Source organism: Schistocerca cancellata, chromosome 3 (assembly GCF_023864275.1).
Source record: "Schistocerca cancellata isolate TAMUIC-IGC-003103 chromosome 3, iqSchCanc2.1, whole genome shotgun sequence".
Taxonomy (NCBI): Eukaryota; Metazoa; Arthropoda; class Insecta; order Orthoptera; family Acrididae; genus Schistocerca; species Schistocerca cancellata.
Genome location: NC_064628.1, coordinates 73,323,480 through 73,342,991, shown reverse-complemented (window position 1 = coordinate 73,342,991; position 19,512 = coordinate 73,323,480). Strand labels below are relative to the sequence as shown.

General features: G+C 44.8%; 1 protein-coding gene across 1 annotated transcript; it reads right to left on the bottom strand.

The window, feature by feature from the left end:
• Positions 1-4,481: 4,481 nt before the first annotated feature.
• On the bottom strand, positions 4,482-19,093 carry LOC126177006 (cuticle protein 18.7-like). The gene is made up of 3 exons (XM_049924223.1): positions 18,936-19,093; positions 10,035-10,541; positions 4,482-4,909 (listed from the first exon to the last, which is right to left on the bottom strand). Exons 1-3 carry the CDS (start codon positions 18,945-18,947, stop codon positions 4,646-4,648), a joined length of 783 nt encoding a protein of 260 aa, XP_049780180.1. The 5' UTR covers positions 18,948-19,093; the 3' UTR covers positions 4,482-4,645.
• Positions 19,094-19,512: the final 419 nt, after the last annotated feature.

Here is a 19,512-nt window from a genome sequence, read left to right as displayed (position 1 = left end):
AATGTATATCGAACGTGTGGCGCAGTCGATAGCACAATGGAATGCGAATCACCTGAGGTTATTCGTGTGTTGGTTAAAACCACCCCCGTATCTTTTTTTCAGTTCAATGTGAGACACCAGACCTCGTAATTATTAAACTGACAATCATTTTTATCAATAAAGCACGTCTTCTTCTTTCTAATTACATATTCCTGTTTCCATGTTAAATACAAATTCTTAATTATCGAGTTTTATGGAAGACTGTTCATAAAAGTTGTTTAAATTATGGAAGCATATTTTTAATTTATTTTTTAAGACAAAAATGAGAAACCAAATCCTTTTTATTTGGACTATGTGCATCGTTTTATACCACATAGGTAGATAAATATCGCAGAAACATGAAAAACAATCATTTTCACGGCATCGAGCACATCATACAAATGCTGCATTTTTACGTTTGCTACTGTACCATTACAATATAACCTCACAGAACTGATCTGGGCCAAGCTGCGGGATTTGGCCCGAGACGTAACAAAGGCAGTTGACGCTGCCAGACGTAGTGGAAGTAACGCACACACCTTTTTCACACGTCACTGCCGAACGCTGGCGGGTTACCGAACGGCTCGTAGTAAAAGAAAAAGAGGAAATGCTGCGCCTGGTTGGTTTCGTGGATTCTGTTGTTGATAGGGTCGTTATCAACGTAGCATGTAATACTTCCAGAACTGAAATGTATTACTCGGATTCGGATAAGGAAGGAACTAAGAGATTACCTGACGACTGACTGTAAGTAATACTTTCAGAGGCTTCAGTGTTTAACTATACGGCGAAGTCCTTCAATACTCTTTCGTTAATCACGGCTTATGCAGGAAAATTGCCCTGAGGTTAAGTCAGGAATTTTCATCAAATGGTTCAAATGGCTCTGAGTGCTATGGGACTTAACTGCTGTGGTCATCAGTCCCCTAGAACTTAGCACTACTTAAACCTAACTAACCTAAGGACATAACACACATCCATGCCCGAGGCAGGATTCGAACCTGCGACCGTAGCGGTCGCGCGGTTCCAGACTGTAGCGCCTGGAATTTTAATCATTCTTGTTTTTAATTACAATAGTTCGTTAGCCAAAAACGATAACGTGTTGCTGTTTTCCTTTAGTTGTCTAAGGAGCGTATTGTGGGAGATTTGCGGTGTGTTATTTCATTCTACTTAAAAATTAAATGACATTCGAAGCTGTATTGCTCCTCTGCTCGTCTCTCTTTGCGTGCAGCTGGCCACGTCACTGCAGGCTAGCTGTACCAGCTGACCGGCTAGTCCTGTCCAAGTGAAATGCGCCGGTAAAGGTGTTGTCTCGTACTATCGCTAAGTCGATGTGCGCGTAACGCACAGCACAAACGCACCCTTAATATCGTACTTCACAGTAGTCGAGAGAGCTTGGCTGCAGTCCCACGTGACTCGGAAATGCAATGAGGTTCCAGGAAACACGGAAGAATACATAGTGCAATGTTTACTTTAGGTTTATTCTTATGATGAACGGATTATAGAAACTAAGACACGTCAACTAGCGCCTATTGGTAGGGCAAGGATGGCTGACAAGGATATCGATCACGGTAGCTTTACATTTTCAAAGTGCGCTTTCCACCGTTAGTCATATGGGGAAAACAGTACAGAACTTAAAATCTCCAGACAAGCGATTTGTACCGTGCGAAGAGGCCGCGCTACTAGAGGCGCCATGTCACGCCTCGCGCGGCTGTCCCGCCGACGGTTCGAGTCGTCCCTCGGGCATGGGTGCAAGTGTTGTCCTTAGCATAAGTTAGTTTCAGTTAGGTTAAGTAGTGTGTAAGTCTAGGGACCAATGACCTCAGCAGTTTGGTCCCTTAGGAATTCACACATTTTTGAAAAGCGATTTGTCATCCCTCCCCCTTTTCCTTCATACGTTTTCACCCTGTGAGTTTTCGTTACTAATTTTGATACGCACTGTGTATAAGTCTTCTACTGCCAGAATTGTGCCCCTAGCGGGCTCTACTGTGATACGTGCTGTGCAAAAACCTTACGGCCGGCCGAAGTGGCCGTGCGGTTAAAGGCGCTGCAGTCTGGAACCGCAAGACCGCTACGGTCGCAGGTTCGAATCCTGCCTCGGGCATGGATGTTTGTAATGTCCTTAGGTTAGTTAGGTTTAAGTAGTTCTAAGTTCTAGGTGAGTGATGACCTTAGAAGTTAAGTCCCATAGTGCTCAGAGCCATTTGAACCATTTGAACCTCTCGCGCTCCTCTCATGAGGAACACGGTAAGTGCCATAACCTGGTTCCCCAGAAATTTCACTTACTAGGAGAGTGGTCAAAAAAAGCGAACAAATATCTCGGCTTATCCGTAGATACTTGACTGTTTCTGAGAAATACGTGCGTTTTACTGACAGGTTAGTGTGGCTGGGGCAATGGCACACTGGTTAGCGACACGGCACAAAGTTTTGAACCCTATATTCAAAACTCGATTATTATTTCTATTTTTGGTTTTCATTTATCTAGTGCGGCTTGCCGCGAAATTCTTGCCAACACGTGAAATATTCAGCAATGTTAACAACGGTTCTTTCGCGAGTGAGATTCAGACCAAGAACTGTTGCAGTAGAAAACCTGTTTTCGCACGATGCTTGTGGTGTTCAGAACTTCTGTGTTTCGAATCTGTGCCATCCAAAAAAAATGCACCGAATCTTCTTGAAGAATAAACATAAGAATAAAATGTAAGAATGAAGAAATGGTACAATAATGAAGTGTAAGAATATGAGAATGTAAAAAGATTGTAACCCCTGAAGATACCATACACACATATATTACGTAATGAATGTATGACACTTGTTGTGAAACCCAGTTGTGATTTCACAGTTAACATAACACCCTTGTATTCCCCAACTTAATAAAAACATTCGGGTAGTATGAACTTCAACAGAGATGGGCTGTTGTTCTTGTGGTCTTCAGTCCAGAGACTGGTTTGATGAAGCTCTCCACACTACTGTATCCTCTGCCAGCTTCTTCATCTCCCAGTACCTACTGCAACCTACATCCTTCTGAATCTGCTTAGTGTATTCATCTCTTGGTCTCTGTCTACGATTTTTGCCCTTCAAGCTGCCCTCCAATACTAAATTGGTGATACCTTGATGCCTCAGAACATGTCCTACCAACCGATTCCTTCTCCTAGTCAAGTTGTGCCAAAAACTTTTCATCTGCCCAATTCTATTCAATATCTCCTTATTAGTTATGTGATCTACCCATATAATCTTCAGCATTCTTCTGTAGCACCACATTTCTAAAGCTTCTATTCTCTTCGTGTCCAAACTATTTATCGTCCATCTTTCACTTCCATACATAATAAACACATCTGGCAGACCCAAGTGGCAAGCCGGCCGGGGTGGCCGAGCGGTTCTAGGAGCTACAGTCCAGAACCACCCTGCTGCTATGGTCGCAGGTTCGAATCCTCCCTCGGGCATGGATGTATGTGATGTCATTAGGTTAGTTAGGTTTAAGTAGTTCTAAGTATAGGGAACTGATGACCTCAGATGTTAAGTTTCATAGTGCTTAGAGCCATTTGAACCATTTGAATGTTAATGACGGTTCTTTCCCGAGTGAGATTCATACGAAGAAAAGTTGCTGTGGAAAATTTGCCTTCGCGCGATACTCGTTTCCAAACGGTGTCATCCCAGAGAATGCACCAAATCTTCTTGAATAATAAACATAAATGATACATAACCATAAGAATTAGTATAAGAATGAAATATGAGAGTGTCAGAATTTAAAAATGTTGTAACCCCTGAAAATAACATTCACACATATACAACACTTGTTGTGAAACCCAGTTGTGATTTTACAATTGACATAACACCCTTGTATCCCCCAACATAATAAAAACATTCTTGCAGTATAAACATCAGGACAATGGCCTTGCCGCAGTGGATCCACCAGTTCCCGTGAGATCACCGAAGTTATCGCTGTAGGGGGTGGTCGGCACTTGGATGGGTGACCATCCAGGCCGCCATGCGCTGTTGCCAATTTTCGGGGTGCACTCATCCTTGTGATGCCAATTGAGGAGCTACTCGACCGAACAGTAGCGGCTTGAGCACTATGGGACTCAACTTCTGAGGTCATTAGTCCCCTAGAACTTAGAACTAGTTAAACCTAACTAACCTAAGGACATCACACACATCCATGCCCGAGGCAGGATTCGAACCTGCAACCGCAGCGGTCTCGCGGTTCCAGACTGCACCCAGTAGGCCACTCGTGGCCTGAATATGGAGTATAAACTTCAACAGACATGGGTAGATAAATAAAGAAAAAATGACTTAGGCGCCCAAAGTGGGGCCTTGTGTCACTTGGACATTAGACCTCTCCTAACGGTAGCTAAGGAAGTTAGTCATTCGTGGTACAAAGTAAGGAAATAGGTCAGGAGAGGAATGAGGCACTATAGTAGTTATAGGAGCTGATTCTCTGTGGTTTAAAGCAAATATAAAAAGATTGGAAATATTTATAAAAACACACTTGCAACTGATTTTATTTGCAAAAAAGAGGATTTGTACATAAATTACGGATATCTGTTAAAGGGCAGAGTTCCAGAAGTAGTGTAGAGGACTAGTGGCGTTGGCGTAGGCGGCGGTCGTCGTCAGAGCTGTGGTCGGGGTGTGCGGCTCAGCCGAGGAGCGCGGCCTTGGCCTGCAGGTGGGCGACGGCGTCGGCAACCTTGCCGGCGGCCACGGCGGGGGTGTCGACGGGCACGCCCTCGGGGGTGAGCAGGGTGCCGTCGTAGTGCACGCGGTAGGCGGCGGGCACGCCGGCTGCGTAGGCGTAGTAGGCGGCCACGGGCAGCCCGGACGCAGGGTCCACGGGGGAGGCGGCGGCGCGGGCGGCGGCCTCGGCGTGCGCCACGGCGTTGGCGGCCTTGGCGGCGGCCACCTGCGCAGACAACTTGCTGCAGTCCAAAACACAAAGGAACGAGCCACTGCGCCGTCACACGCTGTCTGCCTAGCCCGCCACTTTAATCTGCCCGTGCAGGTAGCGACCCACTGGAATACTCTAACATGTGCGTTCCTCAAGGTTCCGTGTTAGGTCCATTTCTTTTCCTGCCGTCGATTAGCCTTGCTTTGAACTGAAGCATATCGTTCCGAAGCTGTTTTTCTGGCAGGGTGTATATGACCTGGGACATGCGGGAGATCCGGGAAAAACCCGCGAATTTTTTCGTCAGGGAAAAAACCGCGAAAAACCCGGGATTTTTTTAGAATTCCGGGAACTTCTCCTTGTTTTTGTTACCAGATTAAATTTTTGTGATTTTGACTGGTAAGCACCAATACTCAAACGAAGGATATTACTGTATCCCGCTTCTTTAGAATAGTGCTGCAGCAGAAAACATGAACGAGAGAAAAAAGAAAACGAAAATGAAACAAGTCGCAGAGGAAATGCGCCATAAACAACGACGAAACACAGTGCACATACAAGCGTCTGCCAACCAAAGTGTCTCAAAGGCCTTAGGAAGAATATGCAGTGCTTCCTAACAACAAATTGCCTCCGATGAGCATGACATGACAGCTGTTGACATTTGATTCATTTGAGCAGTTGCGGGCGGGCTCTTGCGCATGCGCAGTTGAGTCGCTTATGCGTAGTACCTTCTCCCACTTCTGACTATAGATGTGTGGCTGGGCCCCACTATACAAATTGCTCCGGTTCGTAAATATCGTAGATCCAGGGCTGATGTACACAGCAGTCTGAGTTGCTGTAGGGAGGTGGGTAGTCTCCACGTGACCTGTGTTTATGTTTAGTGATTTTGCTCTTTCCTCTTCGTTTACTGCTCTCACATTAAATCAAAATAAAACGGATTTCTGTGGCCAGGAGCTACCAAATGAATTAAAATACATTCACATAGTTTCGGAAGGTTAAAATATGTTGTTACTTTCAGGTTTTAATTCCACCTTTCTGACAGTCAAGCATTAATCACCTTGCAGAACAATGAAGTTATTTTTGTCGTTTTGCCAAAGAGATTTGGCTTTTATAAAAGTTTTGCGCTGATTCAATTTATTTGAAACGAAGTGTTTAATTTCACACTGTTGGCTAGTTTCAACTGTTCGCTGCATTTCAAGTGCACGTTTTCCATCTTCTAGCTCGTATGGCATTATGCCATAATAAAGAACCAAACATGAGATAATACAGTACTGGTACTCAAGAAAATTTACATCCGAATCTGGACATACGATTGTGCACTTTTAAGTCGAATTATGCATTTTAGTATAGTTCACGAAATCCCGATGCTCCTGAGGTATCCTTTGACGTCGTGTTTCTTTTATGACATAATGCAAGATCTTTTAATATTTTGCACCTACGAACATGCGGGCTTCCTGTGTCATCGTAGCTGTGCAGGCGCAGTGACGCCTGTTATCAGGCGCTCCCTGGCAACTGCTGAAACGAACCAATTTCTAACAGGTCACGGGAAAACATTGCGAATGGTGGTTTGAAAAGTGTTACTTTCAAAGTAAATTTCCTTTTACGCAAGATGAACTATGTGCGAGAATGTACGATGAATTTCTTAAATCACAGAGCGTTTGACTCTCATTTAAAAATCAACTCTTTGAGGACGACCATGTAGAAGAATTTCGAGCCCGTCGTTATTAAAAATTTTACTGGCACATTTGTGTGATGTATCTTGAAGTGTAACACGCGCAAGATGATCAGCATTATATGTGGAAGCTTAGCTTCTCTTGCAGCTTATTAATCTTCGAGACCGATATTATTTATGAAAGCTTCGTTTTCCTTCTAGCAAAACTATGTATATTAATTTAAACCATTAACTTTTCTTTTTGTGTGTTCGCGCTACATAAGAGTGATCTTGCTATTGGTTGAGTACACTACGTGTCCTGTGCTGTCATCAGCTGCCGAGATCACGTGACATGAGCTATGACTGGCTTACAAAAGCGCGTCGCAATCTCGATTCCATTGCTTCGGAAAGTAACATGCAGTGTTTGGTAGAATTCGAATTTATACTTCCGTAAAACGAAGAAATTCAGCGTACATGTTGCTGCACATCAAAGATCTTTCCAAAACGTGTTTTTTCCCCCATGTGTTTCGTTTTCTAAAGTGCCGGCAAATTCTACGTCTGTATAGAAAACCATAAACATTCTATGGATTGATAAGTTGTACAGTGCCGAGGAAAAGTACACTGTCATTTAACACGGAAAAAGTGTATTTTCACCCGGGAGAAAGTGTATTTTCAACCGGGAAATCCGGGAAAAATCCGGGAATTTTTTTTTCCTTGTCCACGTATACACCCTGTCTGGGTACAATTCAACCTGTATCACTAAGATCGGGATATGTTACATAGTTTTTTATGACATTGAAAGGTATGTGCTAAGGTCTGATCAGGGTAGCTCCAGAAAATAGTCGGTAGTTGCCAACCGCAAGGTGTATAATATCTTTGAGTAGGAGGATCTTTGATGGTTAAGAGAGGTGGGCGCGCGAAGTAGGTGGCAGGTAGGTTCCCAGAGGAAGCAGACGTGTGTGACAGCGTTAAGGTAGGTCGCTGCCCCTGACCAAACTTTATCACGTAAATGAGAGAAGATATATAATTATTTCAAATTGGTTTTTGTTAGACAATGTTCAGAGTTAGGATTTGTATGTCCAAGGTTTGACGCAGTAAGCGTTTTGTAAAATTTATGTTACACACTTGTAAAGGTTGTGCAGGGGACTTAATAGGTCAATCAAAGTCCGGAAACGTCATCCAACGATGTTACAGAGCGTCAAAATCATAGGCGCCGGTGCCTGTGGATGTTTATACATACAGGGTAGTTCCGTGATAATGTTACAAAAATGATGGAGGAGGATAAATTTATCAATTTGAGACAAGGATCCCTGTACCGGAAACGAACGACTAGAAAGTCATAAACGAAAACCGCTCTGTTACCACTGACAGTGGAATACATGTACTAACACTACTGTTGCGAAGACTATAGGGTAGGAACTTTCAGAGGTGGTAGTATGGACAAGAATAAGGAAAAAAAATGCTCAGTAAACATGGGCTCTAAAATGCATAGCTTCGCCACCGTGAAACACATCTCCTCTAGTGAACAAGTGCTCATAGCTCTTAAGGAATGCATTTCAGAGTCCAAGTTTACTAAACGTTTTTTCCTGCTTTTGTCGTTTCTACCATCTCTGAAAATGACATACCCTACAGTCTTAACAATAACAGTGTCGGTAGATGTATTCCACTGTCAGAGGAGCGAGCGAGGAGGCGCAGTACCTAGCACACTGGATTCGCAATCCGGAGGTCGGCGGTTCAATCCCGCGTCCGGCCATCCTGATTTAGGTTTCCCGCGATTTCCCTAAATCGCTCGAGGCAAATGCCGGGATGGTTCCTTTGAAAGGGCGTGGCCGACTTGTTCCCCGTCCTTCCCTAAACCAATGAGGACGATGACCTCACTGTCTGGTCTCCTCCCATTAACAACCTAACCCCAACTGTCAGAGGTATCAGAATGATTTTCGCTTGTAACTTTGGACTCGTTTGTTTCCGGTACAGGGACCCATACCTCAAATTGATGCATTTATCCTTCTCCATCATCCTGGCACGATTTGTAACATCATCACGGAATCACGCTGTATATACATACATTTACAGGTGCCGGAGTCTGTAAGGTTGACGCACTATGACGTCGTTGGAAGACGTTTCCTGACATGGTTGCCTATGCAAAATTGTATCTACTACCAGGTGTACCGGTATGAAATGAGAGTTAACGTACAAATGTGTCGATAGGGAACATTTGTTGTGAACGAGCCTTAATTTTTTTCGTTTGGTTGGTATGAAATCTGTCAAAGATATTTAGTATGCATCAAGTCATGGAAAAAGAACATCATATGTTTTCATCGTGTTAACAATGTCGAATTTTGTACCAGAAAGTGATGATTTGCGGACGGCATTAATTTTTTGTTTTCATTTGAAAAAGTGTTGCAGAGGTATATGGTGATCATGGTCTATCAGAAGCAACATGCAAAAGATGGTTTCAATGGTTGAGAAATAATGATTTTGATGTAAGAAATGAAGAACGTGGAAGATCACCAAAAAAGTTCGAAGACATCGAATTGCAAGCAATATTGGATGACGATGATACTTTCAGTCAGAAGCAACTGGCAGCAATGCTAAATGTTGCACAACAAACAATTTCTGACCGTTTGAAAGCTATGGGAAAGATCCAAAAGCGTGGAAAATGGGTGCCACATGAACTGAATGAAAGACGGATGGAAAACCGAAAAAACATTTGTCAAATTTTGCTTCAAAGACATGAAAGAAGATCGATTTGGCATCGAATTGTTACTGGCGATGAAAAATGGATTTATTTTAAGAATCCTAAACGGGAAAAATCATGGGTTAATCTGCGACAACCATCAACATCCACTGCAAAACCAGATCGATTCGGCAAGAAGACAATGCTCTGTGTTTGGTGGGATCAGAAAGGTGTGGTGTATCATGAGCTTCTAAAACCTGGTGGAACTGTGAATACTAATCACTACAGACAACAAATGGTCAATTTGAACTATGCCAGAAGACATGGCAAAGTATTTTTTTTACACGACAATGCACCTGCACACAAAGCAAAACTGGTTTAGGATACAATCAAAACACTTGGCTGGGAGCTGCTACCCCACCCGCCGTATTCACCAGACTTGGCCCCTTCCGACTACCATTTTTTTTCATCAATGGGACACGCATTGGCTGAGGAACACTTCGATCCCTACGAAGAAGTCGAAAATTGGGTGTCTGATTGGTTTGCTTCGATACACGAACATTTCTATTCGCGTGGTGTCCACAAATTGCCAAAAAGGTGGTCAAAATGTATAGAAAGCAATGCTGAGTACTTTGAGTAAAATATTTTTACTTTTCAATTCAAAATTAGTGTTTTAATTTCACAAAAAACGCTCATTTAATACCGGTACACCTGGTAAGTCCCCTCTGAAGTATCTAGGAGTGTATAACACGAATTGCGGAACACCCTGACTATATGCACGCGTTGTCATGGAAACGAGCAGTACTTGCGGTACAAACCTCAGGAGTGTCCAGAGGGACACCTTGGGGTCCGATGACGATGTTGGCGTATCCGCCGACGGGGTAGCCGTAGTAGCCGCGGGCGGCGACGACTGCGGGGGCGGCGACGGCGGGGAGGCCGAGCGTGTTGCGCGCCGCCTCGGCGGCCTGGATGCTGAGGTGCGCGGCCTTGGCGGCGGCCACGTCGGGCGCGTCGGCAGTGATGGGCGCGGGCACCACGGGCACTCCCAGCGTGTTGCGCGCCGCCTCGGCCGCCTGCGTCGCCAGGTGGGCCGCCTTGGCGACGGCGACGTGCGGCTCGTCGGCTGGCACGACGGACGCCGCGGGCACGCCCAGCGTGTTGCGCGCCGCCTCCGCCGCCTGGATGCTCAGGTGCGCAGCCTTGGCGGCCGCCACGTCGGGGGCGTCGCCCACAAACACAGGCGCCCCCAGGTAGGCGTGGTGGTAGCCCAGGCCCAGGTAGCCGGGCTTGGCCAGCGCCATCGCCACGACGGAGCTCAGGATCAACTGCGTAGAAAGGTTCAAAGCTAAAGCTCACCAGGCGAAATGCACTACTGCTGCACCAAGAAGAAATGCAGATGATAAACGGGTATTCATCGGACAAATATCTTATACTAGAACTGACATGTGGTTACATTTTCACGCCATTTGGATGCATAGATCCTGAAAAATCAGTACCCAGGACAACCACCTCTGGCCGTAATAGCGGCCTTGATACGCCTGAGCATTGAGTCAAACACAGCTTGGATGGAGTGTACAGGTGCTTCATGCAGCTTCAACACGATACCACAGTTCATCAAGAGCATTGTGACGAGCCGGTTGCTCGGCCACCATTGACGAAACATTTTCAATTGGTAAGAGATCTGGAGAATGTGCTGGCCAGGGCAGCAATCGAACATTTTCTGAATCGAGAGAGGCCCGTACAGGACCTGCAATATGCGGTCGTGCATTATCCTGCTGAAATGTAGGGTTTCGTAGGGATCGAATGAAGCGTAGAGCCACGGGTCGTAACACATCTCATCTGAAATGTAACGTCCACTGTTCAAAGTGCCGTTAGTGCGAACAATAGGTGACCGTGACGTGTAACCAATGGCACCCCATACCATCACGCCGGGTGATACGCCAGTATGGCGATGACGAATACACGCTTAGAATGTACGTTCACCGCGATGTCGCCAAAGACGGATGCGACCATCATGATGCTATAAACAGAACCTGGATTCATACGAAAAAATGACGTTTTGCCATTCGTGCACCCAGGTTCGTCGTTGAGTACACCGGCGAAGGCGCTCCTGTCTGTGATACAGCGTCAAGGGTAACCGCAGCCATGGTCTCCGAGCTGGTAGTCCATGCTGCTGCAAACGTCGTCGAACAGTTCGTGCAGATGGTTCTTGTTTTGCAAACGTCCCCATCTGTTGACTCAGGGATCGAGACGTGGCTGCACGATCCGCTACAGTCGTGCGGATGAGATGCCTGTCATCTCGACTGCTAGTGATACAAAGCCGTTGGGATCCAGTACCGCGTTCCGTATTACCCTCCTGAACCCGTTGATTACATATTCTGCTATCAGTCACTGGATCTCGACCAACGCGAGCAGCAATGTCGCGGTACGGTAAACCGCAATCGCGATAGGCTACAATCCGACCTTTATCAAAGTCGGAAACGTGGTGGTACGCATTTCTCCTCCTTACACGAGGCATCACAACAACATTTCACCAGGCAACGCCGGTCAACTGCTGTTTGTGTATGAGAAATCGGTTGGAAACTTTCCTCATGTCAGCACGTTGTAGGTGTCGCCACCGGCGCCAACCTTCTGTGAATGCTCTGAAAAGCTAATCATTTGCGTATCACAGCATCTCCTTCCTGTCGGTTAAATTTCGCGTCTGTAGCACGTCATCTTCGTGATGTAGCAATTTTAATGGCCAGTAGTGTATTAGTCATCCCCAGATCGCTGTAGATTGAGTGGTACTGATACCAGTCGGTTATGCCACTTTCCAATGTTGACCAAGTCTTTGACAATTGTTGCGCCACTGCTTCGGTCACTTGTCGGGTCAGCAGAAAATATTCGCAACATGTTGATGCAAGAAACAAAGGGAATAAGGCGGAAGCTATCAGGGCGGACTATCGAATGGAGCTCTACATGACTCAGCCAGCTCAGCAAGAATCGCTGCTGGGATGGTAACGCTGCTGACATTGCGCAAACTCGGAAGCAGGTGTAGCTACAGCGACCTCGATCTCTACACTTCCAAGCCTGGCACCCGACTACTTCCTTAGTGTATGTGACGAGTACTGATGGTTTGATAAAATCGTAGTGCACAAAGCGACCATAAATACTGCCCACTTGAACTCTTAATGTGTGTCACCGACTGCAGCCAGCCATCATCGACTCGAAATGGGTCGTATAGCAAAAACTACTATATGCCGCCTTCGCTTCGCTCCGCACCAGCAATTGACTCGTAGCTTCGAGTTCGGGGATCATCTGCTTGCCTACCTACGTCAGGGTCCCTTCCTGGGTGTCCAAGGTTGCGCCTGAGCCTAAATGGCTTGTCTTGTGCGGGCACGCTCTACTACTGTAGGCTTGCTCTGCAACACAAGGTCACTGAACGCTATGCTAGTTTCGTTGTTTCAACTCTGCGTGCTCGACTGCTTTCTGCACTGGGTAGTGCAGCCACTCCAGTCAAGTTGACCGACTGCGGAGTGTGTCACAGGAGCGTTGTGCCCACCAGACTGAGTGCCTGACGTTGCACTACTCCGCCGGATGCAATTTCGTCTCAGATGCCCAGATGCTGGACAGGACTACGCCGCGCTCCGGCTGTTACATGAGGCCACCTGCTAATCTACATCTACATCTACATTTATACTCCGCAAGCCACCCAACGGTAAAGTGCCACTGTCATTACCTCCCTTTCCTGTTCCAGTCGCGTATTGTTCGCGGGAAAAACGACTGTCTGAAAGCCTCCGTGCGCGCTCTTATCTCTCTAATTTTACATTCGTGATCTCCTCGGGAGGTATAGGTAGGGGGAAGCAATATATTCGTTACCTCATCCAGAAACGCACCCTCTCGAAACCTGGCGAGCAAGCTACACCGCGATGCAGAGCGCCTGTCTTGCAGAGTCTGCCACTTGAGTTTGCTAAACATCTTCCTAACGCTATCACGGTTACCAAATAACCCTGTGACGAAACGCGCCGCTCTTCTTTGGATCTTCTCTATCTCCTCCGTCAACCCGATCTGGTACGGATCCCACACTGATGAGCAATACTCAAGTATAGGTCGAACGAGTGTTTTGTAAGCCACCTCCTTTGTTGATGGGCTACATTTTCTAAGGACTCTCCCAATGAATCTCAACCTGGTACCCGCCTTACCAACTACTAATTTTATATGATCATTCCACTTCAAATCGTTCCGCACGCATACTCCCAGATATTTTACAGATGTAACTGCTACCAGTGTTTGTTCCGCTATCATATAATCATACAAAACTAATCTGGGCGTCTTCCCCCTATCGAGTCGAGTCTGCATCTTGGGGACGTAAACCACCGTCAGGCAAAACTATAACTTTTGAATCTTTCTCTCAGTATAAAATCATTGATTTTATTAAGTTTTGATGACTTGCTGTTGCATATACACCTGATACATGAACTGCCGCCTGACTAATCGACACCCAACAGCATCTCCATCTGTAATGGGGTACCGGACCGCGGCAGCCATTCTGGCACCCCCATTACATTTTGAAATGTTTTTTTACGTAGCAGGTGGTGGTATGGAATCAGGGCAGAAAAATGGGACTATGTGGAGACGTGACAGAATGGCAAGGAGGAGCTATCGTGTTTGGAACATCCCAAGACCACATCATGAATAAAGCTACCCGATTTGTCGGTTTATAACCTCGCATTGCCCATCGTATGTAAATGGAATGGTGTACCACTTGTAGTCTAGTTGTAAGAGATAACAACATTGGTCAACGTAACCGACAGTGACCGGAGACAAGTGGCGCACCTTGTCAGTGAGAGTCAGTTTCAAATATGACAGGAACTGCTCGTATCAGTGAATGAACGTCTATCTCAAAGAGTTTCACAGCAAACACTGAGAAGAAAACTGAGTGGTCCAAATGGCTCTGGGACTTAACATCTGACGTCATCAGTCCCCTAAAACGTAGAACTACTTAAACCTAACTAACCTAAGGACATCATACACATCCACACCCGAGGCAGGATTCGAATCTGCGACCATAGCAGTCGCGCGGTTCCGGACTGAAGCGCCTAGAACCGCTCGGTCACCGCGGCCGGTGAAAACTGATTGCAGTGGACTTTAGAGTGGACCCTTGATAGCAAAGCTACTTGTCTTCAACTGACCAAACAACACAAGAACTGGACAATAACCAACTGGAGGAGGTATTGATCTGTGACAAGTCACACTTTCGCCTCTTTAAAAGTGATGCAATGGGTCTAGCGCATCGACAGCCAATTAAGGCCTTTAGTCCACAGTATATGCAGGGTAAAGTTCAGACGGCAGGTGTTTTTAGTATCATGATTTGGGCCTACTCATACAGGTGACTGTGAACATGAACAAGCTAGTTTATTTCAACAATTTCGGTGACAAAGTGTTTCCTTTCTTTTACATGTTTATGGTAAGCTGTGGAGAGTCCCATCTTCCAAGATCACAACAGCCTTGTCCACCGGGTGGGCGTAAACATTTATGGTTTGACGTACAATCAGGAGTCCCCTTTTAGCTCGTTTTGTCTAGTAAATCACCCAAGAATAAACTATAAATAATATTTGGTACTAATTAGAGGAGCGGAAGAAACATAGTTGTTGTTGCGGTCTTCAGTCCTGAGACTGGTTTGATGCAGCTCTCCATGCTACTCTATCCTGTGCAAGCTTCTTCATCTCCCAGTACCTACTGCAAACCTACATCCTTCTGAATCTGTTTAGTGTATTCATCTCTTGGTCTCCCTCTACGACTTTTACTCTCCACGCTGCCCTCCAATGCTAAATTGGTGATCCCTTGATGCCTCAGAACATGTCCTACCAATCGACCCCTTCGTCTAGTCAAGTTGTGCCACAAACTTCTCCCCAATCCTATTCAACACCTCCTCATTAGTTGTATGATCTACCCATCTAATCTTCAGCAGTCTTATGTAGCACCACATTTCGAAAGCTTCTATTCTCTTCTTGTCCAAACTAGTTATCGTCCATGTTTCACTTCCGTACATGGCTACGCTCCATACGAATACTTTCAGAAACGACTTCCTGACACCTAAATCAATACTCGATGTTAACAAATTTCTCTTCTTCAGAAACGCTTTCGTTGCCATTGCCAGTCTACATTTGATAGTAAGGGGTCAAATAATCTAAGAATGGTTTCAGCTACTTTAAGCCCCTCTTGTGGACTTTCTAGGCAAATTGAAGCTGTTATCAAGGCTATAGAGTGTTTAACTGTATTAGTGGGGATGAGTGAGATTTTGTTCTATGTGCTTATCATAATCATCCACAGGTAGCTAACAAAGATTGATAACGCATGGCGCTTTAGATACGTAATCCACCGCGCGGCTCTTCGTTCTACAATAGAAACGCGTTTGGTGGATCAAAGCGCTCTGGACTATTGCACTTTAATTACAGCCGATTACTGGAAGTTATATTCCTCTGCTCATTATGAAATCAGCTTCTGGAAACTGCTTAGGATCGTTACCGAAATGCTCTTTCTTTGGCTTGCAGCAATTGTGGGAGATGCCTCTCTGGCATGCACAAAAATTGGAAACTTGAACCTGAGAGGAGTCACCGAGGTTTCATGAGGTACTTCCGTAGCAAGAGTATTTCCAACAGAAGAGAAAAATCTGACTTCATGTCTCAGTTTTTGACTGTTTGTGTCAGGGAGATTGGTTGCCAGACTGTGCATATTCATATGCGACATTCTTGTGCTTTTAAAGCGATAGTGCATTGTTCATACTAGTTATTTGTAGATAAGTAATTGCACAATTTTACCATCTGCAAGAATGGTCCAATGTTGAAGACACGTACATTTAACTTGGCACACAGGTTCTTGTTACTGAACCGCTCTGCGTTTTCTAGGACTTAAATTTTTGTTGATTCTTGATGTTTGCAGATATACATTTTGCAGATTTTACAGAACTGGAACCTTACAAATTCTCACTCATTTGTGATTAATTATATCTACTCTTCATTAATTACCCGAGTGAGTGAGGTAATGAGATAATATTTCTGAGTTTCAAGAGTCAGGTGCATCATCACATACCTTGGTGTGTGTTGTTTGAAGTTCATTGCTGCGGAAATGTGGCGGAATGACAAGCATAAGACACTCAGTATTGCTATTACACAACTCTGTAAGTTATTGATGCACGTTTTATATAAATTAACTTTTGCATGAATTAACGGCAGATGGAATTTATTTGAGGTTTGTATCACGTCCTGTCTGACGAGCCAATTCGGATCAGGCAAATATTTCTTCTACGTCCTGGCAGCGGATCTACCAATTCTACCAAAATTTACGGACATGATTCTGATTTTACATGATTATTTATAAACACCTCAAAATAATTGCTACAAATCGCTATGAGAGGTAAAGGCCAAACGTTAAATAAATCGATGATTACTTTCCTTTATCTAATGAAATAAGCCCATATTGGGTCAGTAATTTCGTGGGTCTTTGGAATGAAGGTATAAAGAGGAACAGTGCATTGGACTTCAGCGTTGTGAATGCTGTCGTCAGCGGGACCGATCGCGGCATAATAAACACTACACCAAGAGCTACAGTGAGTGGCACCAGTACACCTGCAATCGTTTGAAGTATCATTTCCACTGATGCTGACAGGAAATCACTGACAGTATTTCATGGAAAGGGGAAGCATCAACTTTTGAGGACATTTATATCTGTGCTCCGTAAATCTCTGAGAGGTCGTCGCTCGTTATCGTCAATGTTGTTGTTCAGCTAAAATCCTCTCATACATAATATAAAACTGGTAGTAAACATTTTTTGAAATATTATCACTAGAAAACCCTAATGCTTATACGTATCGATCCAGTCTAGAACGGAGACGACTGCCCCGTCTCTAGAATGCCTGCTAGTCCAATTTTTGAGTGAAGAATGATAACCATAAGATCGATGTGTACGAACTACCCCTTTTATTTAGACAAATTACAATGTAGTTCCCTTATGCACTCAGCAGTACTACACAATAACTGAATATGTGAGAAACAGATATTAGAAATATACATAAATACGTGAAAGAGTACTCTTTTCTGTACAAGTCTTTCTTTAACATATTGTGTGACTGAATTATTTTGCAAATTTCACTTAGCTAAATGTCCCGATCAGTGACGAAAAGGGCTTACAATACTTTCCGATGTTAAGTCAAACAGAAGATACCTGGTGATATTCACTTGAAGCTTGGGTACGGTAGTAGTCTTTAGTTCGCTTGTTCGAAGCTATGTCGAAAGGAAACTGTTTTAGTAACACACGACGACAAAACTTGGTACTTGATGTTAAATTAAAAGGGAAGAAAACTATGAAGTATGAAGGAAGTAGTAAAGAATGCCCTTTTAGGTCAAATAAGCTCTAAAGAGGAGGAGAAAATATTCAGAGGATGTGAGAGCCGAAAGCATGGAAAACAGGAGGAGCACATGTATAGTATACAAGTTGCGTGCACAAAGCAGGTGAAGTTATAAGAGCTGAAGACAAGGAAGAAGAAACATACACAGAAAGACCATGAAAATACGTTGTTTTGCGTCTAAATTTATCGGAATAAGCAGCAGAACGAAAACGTGATTAAAATAGTGAATGAGACGTAAGTATGATAACAGACTGGAATAAAGGTGTTGTTCTGGCAGGAACGTATGCCAGACAACTTGAATTAATCACTTTTCACACGAAGATAGACGGCTATGGATGGAACAATTATGGATTATGTGTCTGTTAGTAAAAACTGAATGCTTCTATGCAGTTGATAACATCACACGTGAAAACTCAGTAAGAGGACCATAGAAACACTTACAGAGAAACACCAGAAGCAGAAAGTGAAGATGGAAATCGATAAGAAAATCACGAATTACTACAAATGAACACCAGCAGCAAAAATTATCGAACTAATTATGACAAAAGAGGAATGTAAGGGGAATGAAGAAAGAGGAAGAAGAACAAGCAAAGGAGCAAAAAGGAACAGCAAATTCGGAGGATTGGTAAAACATGGTGTCAGCACATACTAAATGTAGACTGCAATCGAAAAATTGAAATATTGTCAAAGTAGCACAAAGAAATGGAGAAAGAAGAGCGGTAGCAGGATGAGAAGGAATAAATCGACAGGAAAAAATTCAGTGACTGCTGCACGAGATGAAAGCAGTGAGTATTACCAAAAACGAACAAGTTCTGATGACAGCAGAACAGCGTTATGGGAAAGAAGGAAGAGGAAGGTGATGATGATGATGAAGATTGAGAAGATAAGGGAACATCAAAATTAAGGGATTAGTCATGAAATCAGCATATACTACTGAATAGTAAATATAAATTTGGTCAAAAACCTTCACAGATTGTAGGGAGGAAGTGCAGTAACAGAGTATGCAGGAAATGAGAAAGGAAAACAGCATCTGTGGAGATGAAAACTGGCAGAACAACGTTATGAATCACTGTAAAAGATACCACCAGAGAACATTACTTAAAACTAAGAAGTTACGGCGGCAAATGAACAGTGTAGTAGGAATGAAGTAAGAATAGTAAGAAGGGGAGAAAAAGAGAATTGATGTTTTGCGGATTAAGTGTGAAAATTGTAGCACATAGTACTGAATGCTGAATGCAGCCGAGAAACGTTGGCCAGTAGAAGAAGATGGGAGAGTTCAGGTAGAGTGTGGGGAGGTTGGGTGTGGGCTGCAGAGCGTGCAGCGGCTACTCACCAGGGCCTTCATGTCTGCTGCGGATGCGGCCAGAGAGAACTGCCGGCTGTGCGTGTGGACGCGGTCGCGGGCCGGGCTTTATATAGCGGCGGGGCGCGTCCGTCGCTTCGCGGGCGTCGCGTCACCGCGGCAGCCAGGGCCGGCCGGGCGGGTCGTCCTCGCGCTGGCCGCCTCCAGCTCCAGCTCCAGCCGCCCCGCCGCCCATCCGCAGCTGGACCGGCCCGGGCCCGCTGGAAGCCCCGCAGCCTCCGGCGGCGGCGTGGCCGCGGTCCACCTGTTGCGTAACTCCGGAGCCAAGGTCACTCCGCGGCTCTCTTCCCATCATCGGAATTGGGCACTACTGTCCTTCACGCACGGTATGCCGAGCACCTTGGAGACGAGTAGGCAGGTGTACTCGGCGTTTCTGGAGCTCCGAATAGAGAAACCTATTGGAAAACAAAGGTAAAGCACTACTGCTGGACAACATATCAAGTAATTCAGCTATATATGAACTACGCAAGTGAAACGTGGACAATAAATAGTTTGGACAAGAAGAGAATAGAAGCTTTCGAAATGTGGTGCTACAGAAGAATGCTGA